This window comes from Mixophyes fleayi, chromosome 4, assembly GCF_038048845.1.
Source record: "Mixophyes fleayi isolate aMixFle1 chromosome 4, aMixFle1.hap1, whole genome shotgun sequence".
NCBI lineage: Eukaryota > Metazoa > Chordata > Amphibia > Anura > Limnodynastidae > Mixophyes > Mixophyes fleayi.
The window spans coordinates 218,747,467-218,765,948 of NC_134405.1; the positions used below are offsets into that span (position 1 = coordinate 218,747,467).

At 36.6% G+C, this 18,482-nt stretch overlaps 1 protein-coding gene across 3 annotated transcripts in view; it reads left to right on the plus strand.

Annotated features, from left to right (window-relative positions):
- The window catches only part of PTPRQ (protein tyrosine phosphatase receptor type Q), a 357,175-nt gene that overhangs the window by 200,901 nt on the left and 137,792 nt on the right, over positions 1 to 18,482 (plus strand). For all 3 annotated transcript variants that reach the window (XM_075209348.1, XM_075209349.1, XM_075209350.1), the window contains exons 32-36: positions 2,883 to 3,164; positions 4,542 to 4,823; positions 5,850 to 6,134; positions 9,567 to 9,749; positions 15,939 to 16,040. In XM_075209348.1, coding sequence (XP_075065449.1) covers positions 2,883 to 3,164; positions 4,542 to 4,823; positions 5,850 to 6,134; positions 9,567 to 9,749; positions 15,939 to 16,040 — 1,134 coding nt within the window. The remainder of the gene's footprint in view (positions 1 to 2,882; positions 3,165 to 4,541; positions 4,824 to 5,849; positions 6,135 to 9,566; positions 9,750 to 15,938; positions 16,041 to 18,482) is intronic.

Consider the following 18,482-nt stretch of genomic DNA (forward strand, 5'->3'; position numbering starts at 1 on the left):
TTGCTCGTGATTGCAAACACATGTTATAGCATTTATACGAGCATGTCATCACTACTTATCAGGACTTAGACTAGCCCTGTAGCTGGAGCAAGAGTAACTTTGAGATGGCCAGAACTGAATTTGGACATGGCTGCTTGCACTTTGGGAGCTTGGCATGTCCTTAATGGAAATTGACTGCGCCCTGTTCACTCCCCATAATCATAGCCTGTAGTAAGTGTCCTTTTCATTCAAAGACGGAACGGACAGGGCTGCATTCACAGATTTATCTCACAAATCTGGACACGTGCAGAGTGGTTTTACATATGATACACTCAAAATCAGCAGATACGTGCCTTGATGAATCAGGCCCTGTGAATCTAATTCTAGCATAATGTTTCTCACAGACTACTTCAAGGGCTTAATTAACCCATTTTCAATCCAACAACACCAAAGTAATATGTTAAAAAAAAATTAACCAACATGTTCTTCAGTCAGACTTTATTAGTCAAGTAGATGCTACTTATAGTATCCCTAGCATTCATTATTTTCTTCCTTTTCCATATTACAATTTGCATATTGGGTGAAAAAAATACAATATTACAAGTAATAAATAGAATAGAAAGAAAACTGGATACATTAACTTTATAAAGGTAGTAAGTAAACTAGATGGTCTTATTGATTCTTCATTGCAGTCAAACTGTAATGTAAATGGGATTATACACCTAAAATACACCAGTGGGTAGTACATTATGAAATACCTCCACAGCTGGTACATTAAATTACCAAAATCTCTATTCAGTTCCCGTGGTGGTTATTTCATTGCAGGATGCTGTGCGGAACCAAGTGCAGCAAGCTGCAGTTTAAGCTCGAGTCTGACATTACATCCCTTGTACAAGGTTTAGATTATTTCCCAAGGTGTAGAAAGAAGCAGGAAGTCAAATTATATATCAAACTGTAGACAGCAGCTGTAATAAGTAGAGATGCTCAGGCTCGGTTCCCCGAGAACCGAACACACCCGAACTTAGCAGATCCGAGTACAGAGCTGTGCCCTCATAATATAAAACGAGGCAAAACGTCATTGTTACGTTGTTGGATCTCGGATCTCGCGAGTTTTGGATTCTATAAGTACCACACTCCACGGCGATCCAGCGCTATTTCACAGAGGGACAAAGAAGGGGTAGCACAGTTCTTGGCAGTCTCTAGTGCAGTTGGGCAGCGTCATGGGTAAAAAAGAAAGAGGAGGGGTAGCAGAGTTCTTTAAAGCCTCCAGTGACATTCAGGAGAGCTCCATTGCTCCATTGCTAATTGTCATTGCTGAAATAGAAATAATAGGTCTGGCAGGCTTGGTCTTCTAAATCTGCAGTCACATTGCACTGTGTTATATTGGTAAAACACAAACAGGAGAGCTCCATTGCTAATTGCCATTACTGAAATACAAATAATAAGTGTGGTAGACTTGATCTTCTAAATCTGCAGTTTTTATTTGAAAGTGTATGAAAATAATATTGTGACCTGTGAGGTGGTCAAAATTGACTGCATATTACTTGAAATTAGTGTTATTGAGGTTAATAATAATGTAAGGGGATAAAATTATGTGATTTTAGCAACAACAAAAAAATCGGGATTTTAGAAAAACAAATCGGGATCCGAAGCCAAAACCAAAACACACAAGGGCGGTTTTGCCAAAACAAAAAACAAAACACAAAGTTAATCCAGATCCAAAACCAAAAGCAGAACACGGGGGTCAGTGAACATCTCTAATAAGTGAAGAGAGGCACCAATGATGCAGGTTACCCTGAGAGCAAAAGTGGGGTGCACTATGTATTGATTACTGACAGCAAATACTTAAGGTTTAGATAATTCTAGGTTTATTACAGGTTTTAACAATTTACTGATCAGCCTTCTGTACCAGTTGGGATTCACTTCCTCTGTGATGTGGGGACCACTGATGGAATTTGGCTTCCGCAAAGGAGGATCCGATCTGTTTCAAAGACTGCAACTTAGCAAAGTAATCATGCTGGATTTTTCACATCATGATTTTGGCACCCATAAGTGTCATAGTTATGTGTTGGAGTAGGAGGGAGCCATAAAAGTGTAAGTGACAGTCTATGGGGCATATAGGTTCTCCCTTGGTGAAGGCCTGTTTTTATTCATGGTTTCCACTGCACAGAGGACAAGAGGGTCTACGTGGTGTAAAGTAAGTACTTTTTTGGAACAGTTAAGAAAAAATGAATTATCCTTTAATTTCACACCAAGGGGTATATTTACTAAACTGTGTGTTTGAAAAAGTGGAGATGTTGCCTACAGCAACCAATCAGATTCTAGCTATCATTTTGTAGACTGCACTAAATAAATGACAGGTTGGTTGCCATGGGCAACATCTCCACTTTTTGAAACCCGCAATTTAGTAAATATGCCACCAAGACTTGATTAAAAAATTGTTGTGTGCATATTGCATTTCTAGGGCTAAACTATTTGTATCTGACATTCAAATTTTGTTTAGAGTAAAAATGTAATTCCTAAACAAAATAAAAATGTCATTCATCGTAATGCCAGAGTTTCCACTTGCAATAGTTCTAGCTGCCGAGGAGAATAGAGTATTTGATACATTTTAATTAAAAGTCATGGGGGTATATTTACTAAACTGCGGGTTTGAAAAAAGTGGGGATGTTGCTTGTAGCAACCAATCAGATTATAGCTGTCAATTTGTAGAATGTACTAAATAAATGAGAACTAGAATCTGATTGGTTGCTATAGACAACATCTCCACTTTTTCAAACCTGCAGTTTAGTAAATGTAACCCATAATGTTCTGTATGTTATACTGTGTGCCAATTTTTGTATTTCAATACTATTATTTGCAACTCTGAAGTTTTCATGCTGTATAATCTATATCTTTTTTAGTACCAGGATCACCACCTCAAAATCTGGTATCAACTGGTGTTAACGCAACTGCCATTAGTTTGGAATGGTCACCACCTGCAGAACCCAATGGCATTATTACACACTATGAAATAATCTACACAAATTCAACTATCGTACTTGCTCAAAACACATCCTCAACAAGCATCACGTTGGCTGATTTGAACCCATACACCCTTTATAGATATTCTGTTCGAGCTTACACCCAGTTTGGACACGGGAACCAATCAACACCTGTACTCTCAGTAAAAACATCTGAAACTGGTAGGCACAAACATATTTGAACTTTTGAATTTGAAAAATCGAACTTTAATGAAGAGATGCCAGTTAGAATGTACTAAGATATATGTTTCTAGAATTGTATTGGTGTTAAATCCCCTTGTCAATTCATCACAATAGTGTCTATATGTGTATAATTTCTATGTCTCTTATTAAAAACATTTCATGTCTTGTTGGTGCTGTCATCTACCCAGTTCAAAGATGTGGTTAATTTGACACAGCAGTAACCATAAATAAATAAAGCATCAAACCAAATGCAATAGGTTTATTAAAATTTAGAATTGGTTTGTTAACTAATGTTTTATTAAAGCCCTTCAACTATTTCTAAATTTATGGTAACAGACAGGGCCGGCGGTGTCATTAGCCTAACCAAGGCGGCTACCTTGGGCTCTAATGGTTAGGGGGTGCCTAACCATTAGAGTAACCCTAGTAACATAATCTTAGCCCTAGTAACATAATCTTACTAATCCTGTGTTTTTAATGGCCATGCGGTGCCTCTACACTCTATGGGGTATATTTAAACTGCAGGTTTGAAAAAGTGGAGATGTTGCCTATAGCAACCAATCAGATTCCAGTTAACATTTATTTTGTACATGCTGCAAAATGACAGCTAGAATCTGATTGGTTGCTATAGGCAACATCTCCTCTTCATCAAATGCGCAGTTTAGTAAATATACCCCTATGCCTGCTGCTAACATGAAGGAGTAGCAGTCAGCAGTTTCTTACAGGTGAAGCTGCCGGCTGCTGCTCCCCCATGTCAGTGTTACACTGGGAGTGTGGCACTTCGCTATGATGTCACAGCCAGGCGTCACACTCCCAGTCAGATGAGCGGAGGTAACTGCCCACACCTCACATCTGCTAAGGTAAGAGACAGTAGGATAGGGGAAGGGGGAAGCTAGCTCTGAGTGGGATAGAGTCATAGCTTCCTGGAGCTAAAATTACTGATATGACGATTTTACTTTTGTGGTTTCTGCAGTTTTGAATATGCAAATTAGGATTCAGGTTTGTGTTGCTCAGTAAAATCTTTTGTAAAATAATTTCCCATTTGTTACAATTCCTAAAATATGGATCTGGTACAACCATGCTAATAAATGGGGACAAATATATTCCATGATATTTAAGTAGTTGTCCTAGTTCTGTACGAAAGACTTTTACTTTAATGTGACAGGTCCACTATGCTGCTTATTCTTTTGACAAATTGGACTGACTGAGCTCTGTCAAGACTGGACAAATAACAAAAATAATTAATTAGCATATATACAATACAATTAAATACATGCAAATTTACGTTTGTGTTAATATTAAATGGACTGAATGAAAATTTACTTGTACTTATAAAATTGGTTTTAATCTCATTTCCAGCTCCAAGCAGCCCGCCATATGAATTGTTCTACAGAAATATATCATCCACTAGAGTGTTGCTCACATGGCAGCCACCAGTTCATGCGAACGGGATTATACTGTTCTATAAAATCAGATTTTGGAATTCCTCCCATTCCCTGACAGCAAACAGTAGTGAGGCGTTAATATTTTTGTCACATCTTAAGAAATATTCCCAGTATCAAGTGGTTGTATCAGGTCATACAGTAAGTGGAGATGGAAATCAGACAAGCGAGGTCCTTCATATCACCACTATGGAAGATGGTAAGCTCACACCACTTTCTTATACAGCTTATTTAAATTAGTTGTATAACATATTTATATGTATGTTTTATTTATACTCTATTATTCTAGAAATAAAACATGTGACTATAGAATAAAAAATGATGTGCATATATTTAATAATTTAAACTGCCATATTTCTCTCTCCATGAAGTATTATACATGCACTTCAATAACATATTACTACCTTCTAGTCTCATGAACAAACGTTGAATAATTGCTTTTCCAGCAGTAACCCTGTCTCTCTCAGATGTACCTAGTTTCTTCACTATACTTTCATCAATTTAAAATATTGCTGTAAAAGTAAGATGTTTATTTGTAAAATGGTTGGAAATAATTTGCAATTCCTATCTGGCTCCAACCAATCAGAGGAGAAGCTATTTACTAGTTTTTATTTATTTTTATCTTATTGGGTCAATATTTGTAGTTGAGGAAAGAAGGCTTTGATTTGATTGGGCTAGTGTGAAGTGCACTTGAACTACATCATATCAGTATGAGGATAGAGGGTTTCATTTCTTAAACTTTTTTTAATAATTATTCTGTAACAAAGGTGGTTGTATATTTTGTGCAATTATACTTTTATTTGAAAACCTGTAATTTTTATTCTATATCTCGTACTTCTGTATAATGGACAGGAATCTTACGGACATTTTGGGGTATATTTACTAAACTGCGCGTTTGAAAAAGTGGAGATGTTGCCTATAGCAACCAATCAGATTCTAGTTAACATTTATTTAATACATTCTACAAAATGATAGCTAGAATCTGATTGGTTGCTATTGGCAGCATCTCCACTTTTTCAAACCTGTTTAGTAAATATACCCCATTGTCTTTTATAAAGGATGTTGCATTACTGCATCACTTATGAGTGCATTGCATTTTATTGTAAAGTAAGAGAACATCATAGTGAGAATATATTTGTACAGCATGATTCTAGAAAAGTCGAACTGAATGAATGAGTGTTTGAGTGTTATTGACATCGTTTATATCTGATTTCTTTTTCTGCAGTTCCTGATGATCCACCTCATAACCTATCCTACAGAACTCTAAACTCTACTTCCATACAGCTATTTTACTCTCCACCTTCTTCTCCCAATGGCATTATTAAGATTTATTCAATTACATGTCTTTATGCTGCAGCCAGTGCTCAGCATTTCACTAGCAGTAACCATTCTGCCATCCTCAGTGGTCTCAAAAAGTATAGTGAATATGTTATCACTGTTAGTGCAAGTACATCTGTGGGACCTGGACCAAGAAAAAGTAGACCACTCTTTGTAAGAACTGATGAAGATGGTAATTTGTACATATCATTTTAATCACATTGCAAAGCATGCCTCATCATTGCTATCACTAACATAATAGTCTCCTGTAAAATATATTCTACATTAACATTAGCACATTATTTAATAGACTTACGCATGTCACCCATGTATTAAACTTGCAGCTATTCCGCTATTAAACTTGCAGGAGAGTATTTGGAGATAAAAGTTGAGATGTAAGAAGGGATGGTGTTGTTGAATACTTTGTAAGTGAGGATGAGGAGATTAATTGGATTTCACTGGGCATAAAGAGCAAGTGATTTACAAAGGGGAGCAGCATATGTGGATTGGCAAGAGGAAAATCTTTCTTTCAGCAGCATTTAAGATGAATTGGGGAACTGACTGCTAAAGGAATGGCAACTAGAATAGGTTGTAGTAGTAGAGTTGAGAGATTACAAAAGAGTTGAAATGGTGAGGTGATCAATGGTGTCAAATGTAGCAGAGAGGTCCAGCAGAATGAGTAAGGAGAGTGTCCCAGCACGTAAATATTGGTCACTTTTCTAAGGACATTCTTCATAGATTGCGAGGTTCAAGGATGGAGTGAGAGGAGAGAAAGATCTTTAGGTGGTTGTAAATCATTTGCTCAAGTAGTTGGAGGCAAAGGAAATAGGATTGATTGAGCAGTAGTTGGTGAGAGAGGTTGGGTCAAGAGTTTATTCAATAGTAATGAGATTGGTATGTATTTCATTCAAAGGAGGGAGGGAATGTAACACTAGTGGGGGAGAGTTTGAAGAAATGAGGTAGGGCAGGGCAGAAAGTTAACAAGATGCAAAGGGCAGGTTGTTGGTTAAGAGGATGATAATAGTGCAGAAACTTTGCCATGCTTTGCAGGGTCGGTCTGATAGAAGGAGATATTTTGTCTGATGGTAGTAAATTCATCATTTGAATAGAGGAAGGGAGAGGTTGTGAAGATTGGTGGATAAATTAGTTGAAGGAGTTGGAGGGTATTGGGGTTGGAGAACAGGGTAGATATGAGAGAAGTGAAGTAGGTTTGCTTGACAAGAAAATGGCAGTGTTGTAGGAGCAATGCATGAATTTATAGTGAGGTTAAACAGCACTGTGGTGAGATTTCTTCCAGTGATGATCAGCAGAGCGAGATCACTTTTGCAGATAATGGGTTAGCTTGGTTTTGTGCTTTGTAGTGTCGGAATTGGCATGTGCTCGTGGGAGTTGCCATGTCTAGTACTGAGGTGAGAGTGCTGTTATAGATAGAGGCAGCCAGATCGAGGCAGGACAGTGAAGTCAAATGAAAGAAAAATGGTCTTAGTGATGTTGACAAGTGAAGAGGGTCAAGTCCATGTTGGTTTCTTTGTGTATGTGTGGTTTTTCGATTCAGTGGGGTGTGTGTGGAAGTAGAGTGAGGCTGAAGGTTAAGTGAAAGTTGTTGGTCAGAGAGTGGGAAGGCAGTGTTAAAGAAATTAGAGGTGGAGTGCGAGTGGGAAAAGATAGGTTTGAAGGAGTGTCCATCACAGTGGTTTGGTAATGAGATCCATTGGGAAATATCAAGTGAGTAGGAAAAAGAGAAGTTTTGAGGCAGCAGATATTTCAGGATGTTGAAATTACCCAGTTTATGAGTACGTCAATAGATGGAAATATGGAAGACAGTTGTGTAGAAATTTTGCTGAACCTAGGAGCATTAAATGACAGCAACATAAGGGGTCAATAGGAGAGAACAGATGGATGGTAGGGTCTTCAAAGGAAGAGAATGAATGGGAGTGTTCTAGGGGTATGACACTGAAGGTACTATATCATCTCCACCTACTTATGTGTCTCCATATCTAGGATTGTAGTTAAAGGAGAGACACTTGTGAGAGAGAGAGCTGCAAGGAAAGCAGTGTCAGAGGAGATGAGCCAAGTTTCTAAAATGGCTAGGAGATTAAGAGCGTTTGAACTGAACACTTTGTGGATGTGAGTTTATTGCAAACAGATCTTGCAGTCCAAAAAGCAGAGGAAAAGGAGAGGTAGGGAAGTGGAGAGATGTTTATAAGGTTGGAAGAATGTGGTGGATGGGAATCTTTAAGGGGAGTATAGAGCATGAGCGGATTAAGGGGACTAAGCAGGGCCCAGTTTTGCATGCGATTTGAAGGCTCAGAGAGCGAAAGACAAGACAGGAAGTTGATTTGTGACTGCAAGATACTTAATTGCTTGTGTGAGCTGGTTATTGTAGTGGGTTTAGAAAGCACAGCAGCTTATGAGTGTTGATAATGAGCAAAAATGTAGTGAGGGGGGAGATCAGATGGGGAGGAAAGGTAGATGGGGTGAATAAGAGAAACAGCTATGGTATATTAAGAAAGTGGTGTAGGTAAGAAATGTGAATATGAGTGAGTTGTGGTAAACAGTTGAGCCAGATAGTAAAGAACAGTAGTAATGGTACCGCAGTTATGATTAATAAGCAGGCAGGCCATAGCATACAGTTAATTGACTCATTTTATAGGGTTCAGCTATATGAGCTACTCCAGAGCAGGGACAAACTACACAATTAAAATGACAAGCAAGGTGACAGAGGGAATGTTTAAGCAAAGCTTAAATTGCCAAGTCTATTGCAGCAAGAGTGAAATAAGCTGAAATTGCCCATGGAAGAGCTCAGTTAGTTCAGAGTGCAGTAGCAAGAGCACTTATATGAGTACAGAAGGGAATGTTTTAAGAAATGCCTCATTATGTTTAGTTATAAATCCATACTGAGGTTGGGATAATTGGAATGTTACATCAGGATGGATACCACTTGAGATGGTACTTCCCAATTTGCTATTTGCTCCATCTGTAATTGTACTGCTACCTGAAAGTCCCAGTTATTCAAATTATTATATTATCCATATATATATATATATATATATATATATTATCTGTTTCATATGGCAACACAAGATACTTTACTTTCATATGCATTGGACTAACAGTCATACTGAATAACAAATGAACAGGGTTAAATAGAACCAAGGTCATCATAGGTCTAAAGTTTTGCAGAGCACAAATTCTTGATGTGTGTCCTATTGATTTAACTAACTGTCACTCCTCACTCATTTCCTGACTATCTGTCTACTAAGGTTGCTTGCTAATCCTAAATAAAGACTGCTGGCTATATATTATACTATGTTAGTAGTGATACTTGTGCCGCCTGGGTGCTTAATATAATGTATAGTATAGTACATATTCAACATAACAAATTTGCTAACATTTTGTATGATGCATAAAATACATACTAAGTACTAAATAAATGGACTTGTTCAATTCAAGTCTGCAATCCACCTGCATGTATCCATTGCTTATTTCATGGCGGGTGGAGTTGGGTATTAATTTTTATGCATCATAAAAGGATGTTTTAATGTTCTAACATTTAACTTCTAATACATAAGCCGTGATCAAGTATATTGCACGTTAAATTTTTGTGTCTCTTCTTTTCTTGCAGTACCGGATAGTGCCCCTGAAAACATAATGTACAGAAATGTATCATCAACAGAAATAATTATGTCTTTTTCCCCACCAACTATACCCAATGGAAATCTCTTATACTATACAGTATATATTACATGGCTGAATGGTACAGTAGAGAGAGCCACAGATACACCTTCTCTGTCACTCAACATTGCTGGTAAATTTTTACTTATGATACACATTATTTGCTTAATGAAATGTGTTGCCTAAAGTTTAAAGATACTTTTGGGTATTTTTTTATTAATACATCTTGTAGAGATCCTATGTAATAGTAAAAATTGTGCAAATATATATATATATATATATATATATATATATATATATATATATATATATACATTATGATAAAAAGCAAACTAGCTGAAAACAGCTTGTAATAGGATTTAGTTAGAGTGAGTATTTTTTTGTCTATAATATATTTTTAAACTCTTCATTTAAAGATAATGCACATAGACATATATTGCAACATTGTTTTAGAATATTTTTTTAAAAAAAGTTTTTATTTCAACATTTGTAGTACAAAAAGTATAAACAGAATGCTGAACATAGAAAAAACATGGTCACAAAATCAGATTTTAGCATAAAGCATAAACATTATAAAAAGCATCTGTAATTAGTAGGTAAAGTTGTGTGTGTGTGTGTGTGTGTGTGTGTGTGGTGGTAGAGGTGCTAGAGGTGCGATAATAAAACCAGAAAAAGTTGTGGTTGAAGTATATTCATAAGTTGTGAGGATACCACCCTTAGCTGGGATGGCAGTTACCCTCTGTGGGATTCGACTTACTCAGGTAGATCAAAGTATATCCAAAATAAGAATTTATTGTGACAGCACAACACCAGAAGTTAAAGTGTAAATGGTAGCATGTATCCTCCAGCAGCCTCTTGTAGTCAGCACTCCAGAGTAATAATCTCAGTCTTATCCCCCCGCAATTTTACCACTATCATTTAGCTAGACAGTTACTATGTTGCCCAGCTTGGGATACTGGCTCACACATACTCTGTCTTGGTAGGGTTTCCTCCAGTGGCACTACAATGCCTGCCCAGAGTCCATTTTGCTGATGTCTTGTACACCAGGATCCTCCAAGCTAGAATAGCTCTATTGGCATTCTGCTTTCCTTATATTCTTGGCTGTATACACAGGAAGTAGAGTCAAATGTCTCAATCTTCCCCTGTTTCAGCAGTGGTCTATCAGTGGATACTTTAACTGTTAGACATACTGTCTATATTACCTTAATTATACAATGGAATGGCTTGACTCAATTAGCTGTTTGGCTGGATACACTAAACAAAGGGTTACAATATAACATCAAGGAATGACACTTTGCGCTTGTGTGAAGCAACAAGACATTTTGTACACACATTGTATCTGCAACATTACACAATCTGAGTATGTGATACAATAATCTATAATGATCTTTTGATACAATAACATTTATATTGATACATGTTAATACATTTCCCAATGCTATTTCAGCCAGTATATTACTGTGGAGGCACATTGCATATCATCTAAATATTCTGAATATTGCATATCATCTAGAAGTTCTCACCTAATAACCTGTTAGATTACTTGTTGACTTAGCTAATAAACGTGGGCTGCCAGCTAGCTATGTCAAGTCATTCAGACATTATTCTGATTACAAACCAGATCTAAATAACACCTCATGACAATGGACATTTGAGACAAATGGTAATTACGTTAGCTAACACAAGCAAAATGACTTCTTCTGTCCTGTTACTTTCACATATGACAATATTAATTCTATTTCTAATACATACAATATTGCAGGTAATAGCAAGGGCAAACTGTACCTAATAGCAGGAAATAATAATACACATAATACACCAATGCTCTGGTGTATATACTTAGACTGGGCCAAATATTAAAAAGCACATTAAACTGTGAGAAACGGGTGATGAATAAAAAGTTCTCAGTCCAGTAGCACCCTGTTTCCTCACATAAGTTTAGCACTTTGGGGATGTGATGTGATAGAATAGCTATTGTTCTAAGGATTTGCTAAAGGGCAGATGGTCAGGTGGTTGCCATTCATTAAAAAAAAAGGTGGGGGGACTTACCTTGTCTCCAATGCTGCTACTACATATTTTGCACAGCTTGGATGTGGGAGGCAACTTTTTTCAAGTTTTACAGAATGATTCTTGGGGAGGACAACCGATAAAGAGGATCCAAGGGTCTTTAGATGCCTCTAATAGCGAGTTAAAGAGATATTGTACCTTGTCCTAGAAGAGAGATATCTTTGGACAGGTCTACCATGTGTGGTTTTGCTCCATCAAGTAGGGTCATTAGAAAATGTCTTGTTGAGTTTATTATGTGTATTGTACTACCTGTAATATAGCGTATAGGTTGTCTCATAATTGAGGTTGAGATAGAGACCTGAGCTATGCAGGAGAACGAAGGCATAGTGTTTCAAATGGTGAGGGATCTTGAAAAATCTCAAAGGAACAGCAAATGTAAAGTGCCTAATCTGTACCTATTCAAATAGTCTTGGAGGCAGAGCAGGATATTTATGTTGGATTGCAGATAAAGAGGAGAAGTTTTAAACTTCTGTGAGATGTGCACTTTAACATGCCCGTCTAGATCAATGATTAAAATGGGTTGGTTTAAAGCCAAGAAGCAAGGAACGGTTGTCCCAAATAGAACTAATAGTGGAGTTAATGGATGAGAGTTTATACTTTAGATCACATCAGCCCCAAAGATTTAGGACAAATGTAAGTGTTGATAAAAGATTGATATTGGTTTGTCTGAGTAATTTGGAAGGGCCTCAGATGGCAAAAAGAGCAGTGAGTGCCAGAAGTATCAATGTCCAGCCAAGAGAATGTGTTGAAGGGAGCAGTGGTTGCTGCTATTCTGATTCCAGAATATTGTAATATGTGGACTACATGGGTTGTGCTATGCCTATGTTTTACTTGTTATAATGCAAATAGTAATAGTAATAATATAGACTAAGAGGGGGGTTGAACAGTTAAATTGAGGTGAAAATCAGGGAGTGTTGCGGGGTAGTAGGGGAGAGACGGAGACTATTATTTTCTCTCTGAGTTTCTCTTAGAGATGAGTGGGTCTCAGGATGTCTCAATATCTGAGTTTCAAAGTCTATCCAGATGTGTGTCTACCCTAGGATAGAAAGGCATAACAGAATTTTTTTTAATTATTATTGTAAAGTTGTAGTCCCAGAATGTCCACCATCAATTTCTTAACCCTTTTCAAATATATTTTAATTTGGGGGTATTCCCACTATAAAAGAAGAAATTTGCCATGTTGGCCACATAACAGTCATATCCTTTATAAGTATTTTCTTTGATAAACACAAATATGGAGCTTTTGGACATGTAAAGTGTAAAGTTCTATCCCTTAAATCACTGATTAGGGAGGACCAGGTCTCTTTCCCAGTCAGATTCATACTTGGGTTAAGAGAGGGGAAGGGGGAATATCAGGACAGATGAGAATGTTTTAAATAATTAATATAAGACACCTATGCGATAGAGTATAAAACATAGATATTAGAAGAGTGACATTTGGATTATCTTTTAAGAATTGTGCATACACTGTAGAAAGTGTTTTAGTGAAAGAATTTAAAAAACATCTGTGGTCTGATTTTTCTGGCACATGCTTGTTAGGGAATACCAGGCCCCTGTCCCCCAGGTAAATGTCAAATCAAATTCACCAACTTTACTATGTCTTGAAAGCTCAGGTTGGGGTTATAACATCCAAGGACTAGTGGGGAGGGGGCAGTTGCTAAGTTGTATTTAAAATTACCTATGTCCCAAATCTGGCAAGAAAAGTGCAAGGTCGAGTGATTTTTAAGAGTTTTGGGCCTGTTTCTCTTAGTTAGTTTTACAATGAGCTTTTATGGGCAGGAGGTGAACATCAGGATGATATAGAGCTTAAGTGTGTTGCCATATTGTATGCTGAGATGTCTGGAAGTCTTCATCCTCTTTTTCCAATAGACTTTCTCAAGATGAAGGACTTTATTCTAGGTGGTTTTCTAACCAAGATAAGGGTCAGAAATTGATTTTGGAGATCTCTAAGTATTTTAATGGATACTTAAGTCTGGAAAAGATATAATATTTGTGGAAGTATATTCATTTTAATGCAGGTTATCTTTCAGCAGTCCATCGAAAGAGGAAATTTAGTGTTAGAGTTTCTAATCAAGGGGAAGTGGGCGCTTTTTTTGGTTTTAACAGGTAGAATATTGCCATGAGAAGCTTTAACTTTTAGTTTGGATGCCAGGAGCCTTTCTTGTTTATTCCACTTGTTATAATATTTTTTCCTATTGCCACAATTAGTTCAGAATAAGTTACTATTCAGGGAAGAGTAGCTTTGTGTTAGTGTTCTGATTGCAAGACTTTAGGGATGAGAACCTCAAAATGAAATGCTCTTTGCTTCGCTTTCAATTATGGTTACCTATTATTTAATTCAAAGTATTCTGTAAACAATTTGGATATGTGATTGTTTGCATTGGGTATATTGAGTAGAGATTCATTTAGATTTTAGTTGAAATTTGGTAGTAGGGTTCAGGAGCCAGAAGCATTCATCCACACTGATGTGTCATCCAACCACAAAATCAGCATTATATAGTCTGCTGCCTAAAGGATACATAAGAAGGATGGTATCAACCTTATGTGGTGAGCAGCAGTATGCATAATATTTCACTGTTGGTTCTTTGGCTCTCCACAAGTCAGAGAGTTGGGGGCTTGTGAGGAGTGAGCACAAGGATCTGATGATTTTGACCTTCTGCTCAAGGTATAGGTTCCTTTAATGGTAATGAAATCGGAGATCAATATTAACCCGATTACCAGCACTTACCTCTGTCCTCATAGACCTCTTTGGGGCAAAGTAGCAACTCAGGATAGCGTTACAGGTCTTTTTTAATGGGAACCAACTGAAGACTCTTTGGCTTCTATGGATCCCTCCTGAATGAAAACTCATTTGCGCATAGCACTTTCTTCATTCGCTATCAGCAAAAAGATTCACATAGCAAGGGGGTCTTCTCCAGGGGCTCCCAGAGCAACCCTGGCATGTTAATTTGCAGTGGTACACAATCATTTTTACCGCTGCTGAATAATAAATAGCCCCTAAGGGTAGTATACGGTACAATATTATGCATTGGAAAACATTACTTAAACATATAGGTTCTGAGTCATTAAGAAAAGTAAGGCAAAAAAAAGGAGTAAATGTTCTCCAGAACAAACCATGTTACAATGCAAGGGGTCCACATTACTTTATTATTTTGCACATAAGTTAAATACTGGCTGTTTTGTCATGTACAAATACTTGATAGCTTTATTTTTACACTGAAATTTAAAGTTGATCTAGAACATGCCTTACCCCTACTATAAATCTGTCCCCACATTTTAAGTTTACTTCCCCCTCCAATGCAACATGATTTTGCCCAAGTGCAAAGTTACTCCATTTTTATGCTTTACTCTCCTTAATGACTCAGGCCCATAGAATCACTTACTGATATCAAATTAGAGATTGGCTTTAAAAAAAAGTATGTTATTGATATAGTGTTGCAAAGCTGTGTGTAGTGTTCACTCTCAACACATTGCCTGAAATGGGTATATCTGAAACAAAATATATTTCATGATAAAAACAGGATCTTTAAAACAATATATTTATATGTTATGTTTGATGGTGGCTATACAAGATTCAATCTAGTTTTGAATTGGATCATTGCAATTCGATCAGATATATAAGAAATTTGGCCACACAAATAGAGGGCCAATTGCACAAACCTGATCACATTGCAGTGAGTCAATATTACCAGATTGCAGTTCAGATTGGCCAAGCTCTATTCCTTAACACTTAAAAGTCCACTGATGATGTGGCAATGTATATCAATAGCCAATCAATTTTTCCATGCTGGCAGATCATATGCAATCCAGTATGCCAAGCATTACTTATTATATTTAGGAACAGGAAATAATATGCTTCTGTAGAATACAGTAAGAAACTGTTCAGGTATATAAAATAAACTTATCTTGCATTGAAATAATTCACAATTTAAAATGTTTTTGTTCTTTATATATTTTTAAATGTTACAGTAAAGTTAAATGGGCACATTAGCCAACTACCAGAGTTTATTCCATGAAGCAACAAAAAGCACTGTAAGAAGTCTTTTAGTGCAGTACTTTATATTGGAACCAGATGAGGACAATGGTGTGTTGGTGGGAACAGGGGAACTTAAGTCCCAAAGGAGGGCGAATTTTTACAGGAGAGATTAGTGATCATTGGCCTCAATTTTCATATAATGATAGTGTCTTTTGTGTCATTTTGCAAATATTATCATTTGAACAATGTTCTTATAAATTTGATTTGATCACTCTACAGGTTTACGAAAATATACCAGTTACATCCTCAGAGTGTCTGCTAGTACTGTAAAAGGGGAAGGTGTACACAGTGACGCGCACAACATTACTACAGAGGAAGACGGTAAGAGGATGAGAATTTTTTTTCTTTAATGTAATATCATATAAAACAGGTATAGGTCCAACCCCATATTAATGAACATCATTGACAGGCCAAGTCTTTAAATCACACAGAAACTATTTATGTGAAATGGTTACAGTATGGCCAGTGCGTGGTTTAAGGTCTCATAGTGAAATCAAGTATTGACAATACCAGTTCAGAGTAAAATTAAAAATATGTCTTACAAAAATCAAAAAGGTTTTTGCATTGTTAAACTGCAAGAATCCAACCTGTTTTTTCCCTTTAAAACAGAAAGCTTTTTACCTCTGTAACACAAAGCTAATAATTTTCCTAGGACATCTTACTAGAACAGCTTTCCCTTTTCAAATTGCTCGGTAATGCTACAGATATATGGCTGTCACTACAACATACAGCATTTGCATTTCGGCTCTCAAATCCATGCATGAGGAGAGTGTAACTCTGATCTAGAGTCAGAGCCAGTCAGTCAGGAAGCTCCTCATTGGTTATGTGATGTGGATGGAATGGGCATTCTAAAGCCTCTCTGTTTACTACACCATATATCATGTGACTGTGTTTGCCTTGGTAGTAACATGAAACAGGCAACCAAATGATTCATGTAAAAAAACAACAACATACAAACACATTTTTTCATGGGACTGCAGTTTTAAGTTTACACAGCTTTTCACTTTTTTTTCTTTTGCTTCTTTCCACTGTATCACATAAATAGTCTGTCCTCAGTTACCTCAAAACCTATTTCATTAACTTGTAAAACAGAGCTGTGCAGGATCCTGGGTCCTGGAATCTGAATTTGGAGTCACCTAATTGTCAGATATACAAGATACTCAACAATTACACAGTAACACTTGGGGTCTGAGCTAAGAAAAAAAGGTGAATACCACCAATGTACATAGCAGTCAATAAATGTGATTGGTGCTTATACTTTCATTCATATGAAAGCTATATACATACAGTTAGACATACATTGTCTTTTAGAAAAGTGTAACCCACTTGAGTCAACTGTGACGCTGTCAACTAAATATTTAATAAAATGTAAACAGTACAATTATCATGTTTGTGCATGTTGAATTTATAAGTTGCATGGAAATTATAGTAAATAATTACAAATCAGTAAGATACTTGAATTGAGAGGGCTGATTCATTAAGGCAAAAAAAAGGAGTAGATTTTCTCCTGGACAATTACGACCTTGGACCCACCAAAGGGTTAAGTCTGGCGCTCACAGGAGAAAGAAAAGTAAAATAAAGCTGGCAATACTAGATAGAATATCTCTGAGCTAAAAAATATTAAACCTAATAGCAAATTCCCACTGCAGCTGATTTTGGGACTATTGTAAACCCTACAAGAAAAAGACAAAAAAACACAAAAGAATAGCGCTGCAGAAAGTGGCTAAAAAAATAATAATATAAATTGCTCACAGTAATTCATACAAATAAAATCATGAATTGCTTCTTAAAATAAAACAAACTTTAATACATATCACCATAAAAGATATACATAAGATCACAATATAATTCAATATAAAAACCTATTGTAAATGCCTTAAGCCAAATCTCCTTGATATTTATTCCCCTGCTTAGGTTATGGAAACATAGACTGCCTTGATACCTAAAGTCCAACATATTTTTTTCAGGAATCCTCCATCGTCTTAATTAGAGAACCACATATTCCCAAAATAGTAACATTAATGGAGATCCAATCCCAATTAGTTTCTGAGATCTTGGATCTCCATAGGTATCAAGGCAGTCTATGTTTGGATATACAACCCATATCCTAAGCAGGGGAATAAATATCAAGGAACTTTGGCTCAAGTAAAAAAGGAAAACTCCTCTTGAATGGGGGTAAGGCAAATCTGGGTGTTCATTCCCCAAATTGTAACATTCACCATGGGCGGCGGCAGGTTATATTGTATTGTGATCTTATGTATATCTTTTATGGTGATATGTATTAACGTTTTTTTTATTTTAAGAACCAATCCCTATTTTTATCTGTATGAATTACTGTGAGCAATTTATATTATTATTTTTTTAGCCAGTTCCTACAGTGCTATTCCTTTGTGTTTTCTTTTCTTCTAGACAAATCATGTTACAATGCAATGGGTGCAAATTAATTTCATATATTGCACATAAGGAAAATACTGGCTGTTTTTATCATGTTGCACACAAATAATTACTAGCTTCTTTTACACTAAGATTTAAAGTTGATCTTGGACAGGTCCTACCTCAACTATAAGTCTGTCCCCATATTTTAAATTTACCTCCCCTCCAATGCAACATGGTTTTGCCAAGGTACAAAGTCACTCTTTTTTTTTTTTGCGTTATTTTCTTTAATGAATCAGGCCCAGAGTGTTTTCTGCAGGCTACTGTGAATTAGTGCAATTAAATGTCTAGTTCAATACTAATGCATCCCAGAAATGTAGACCTGTGATC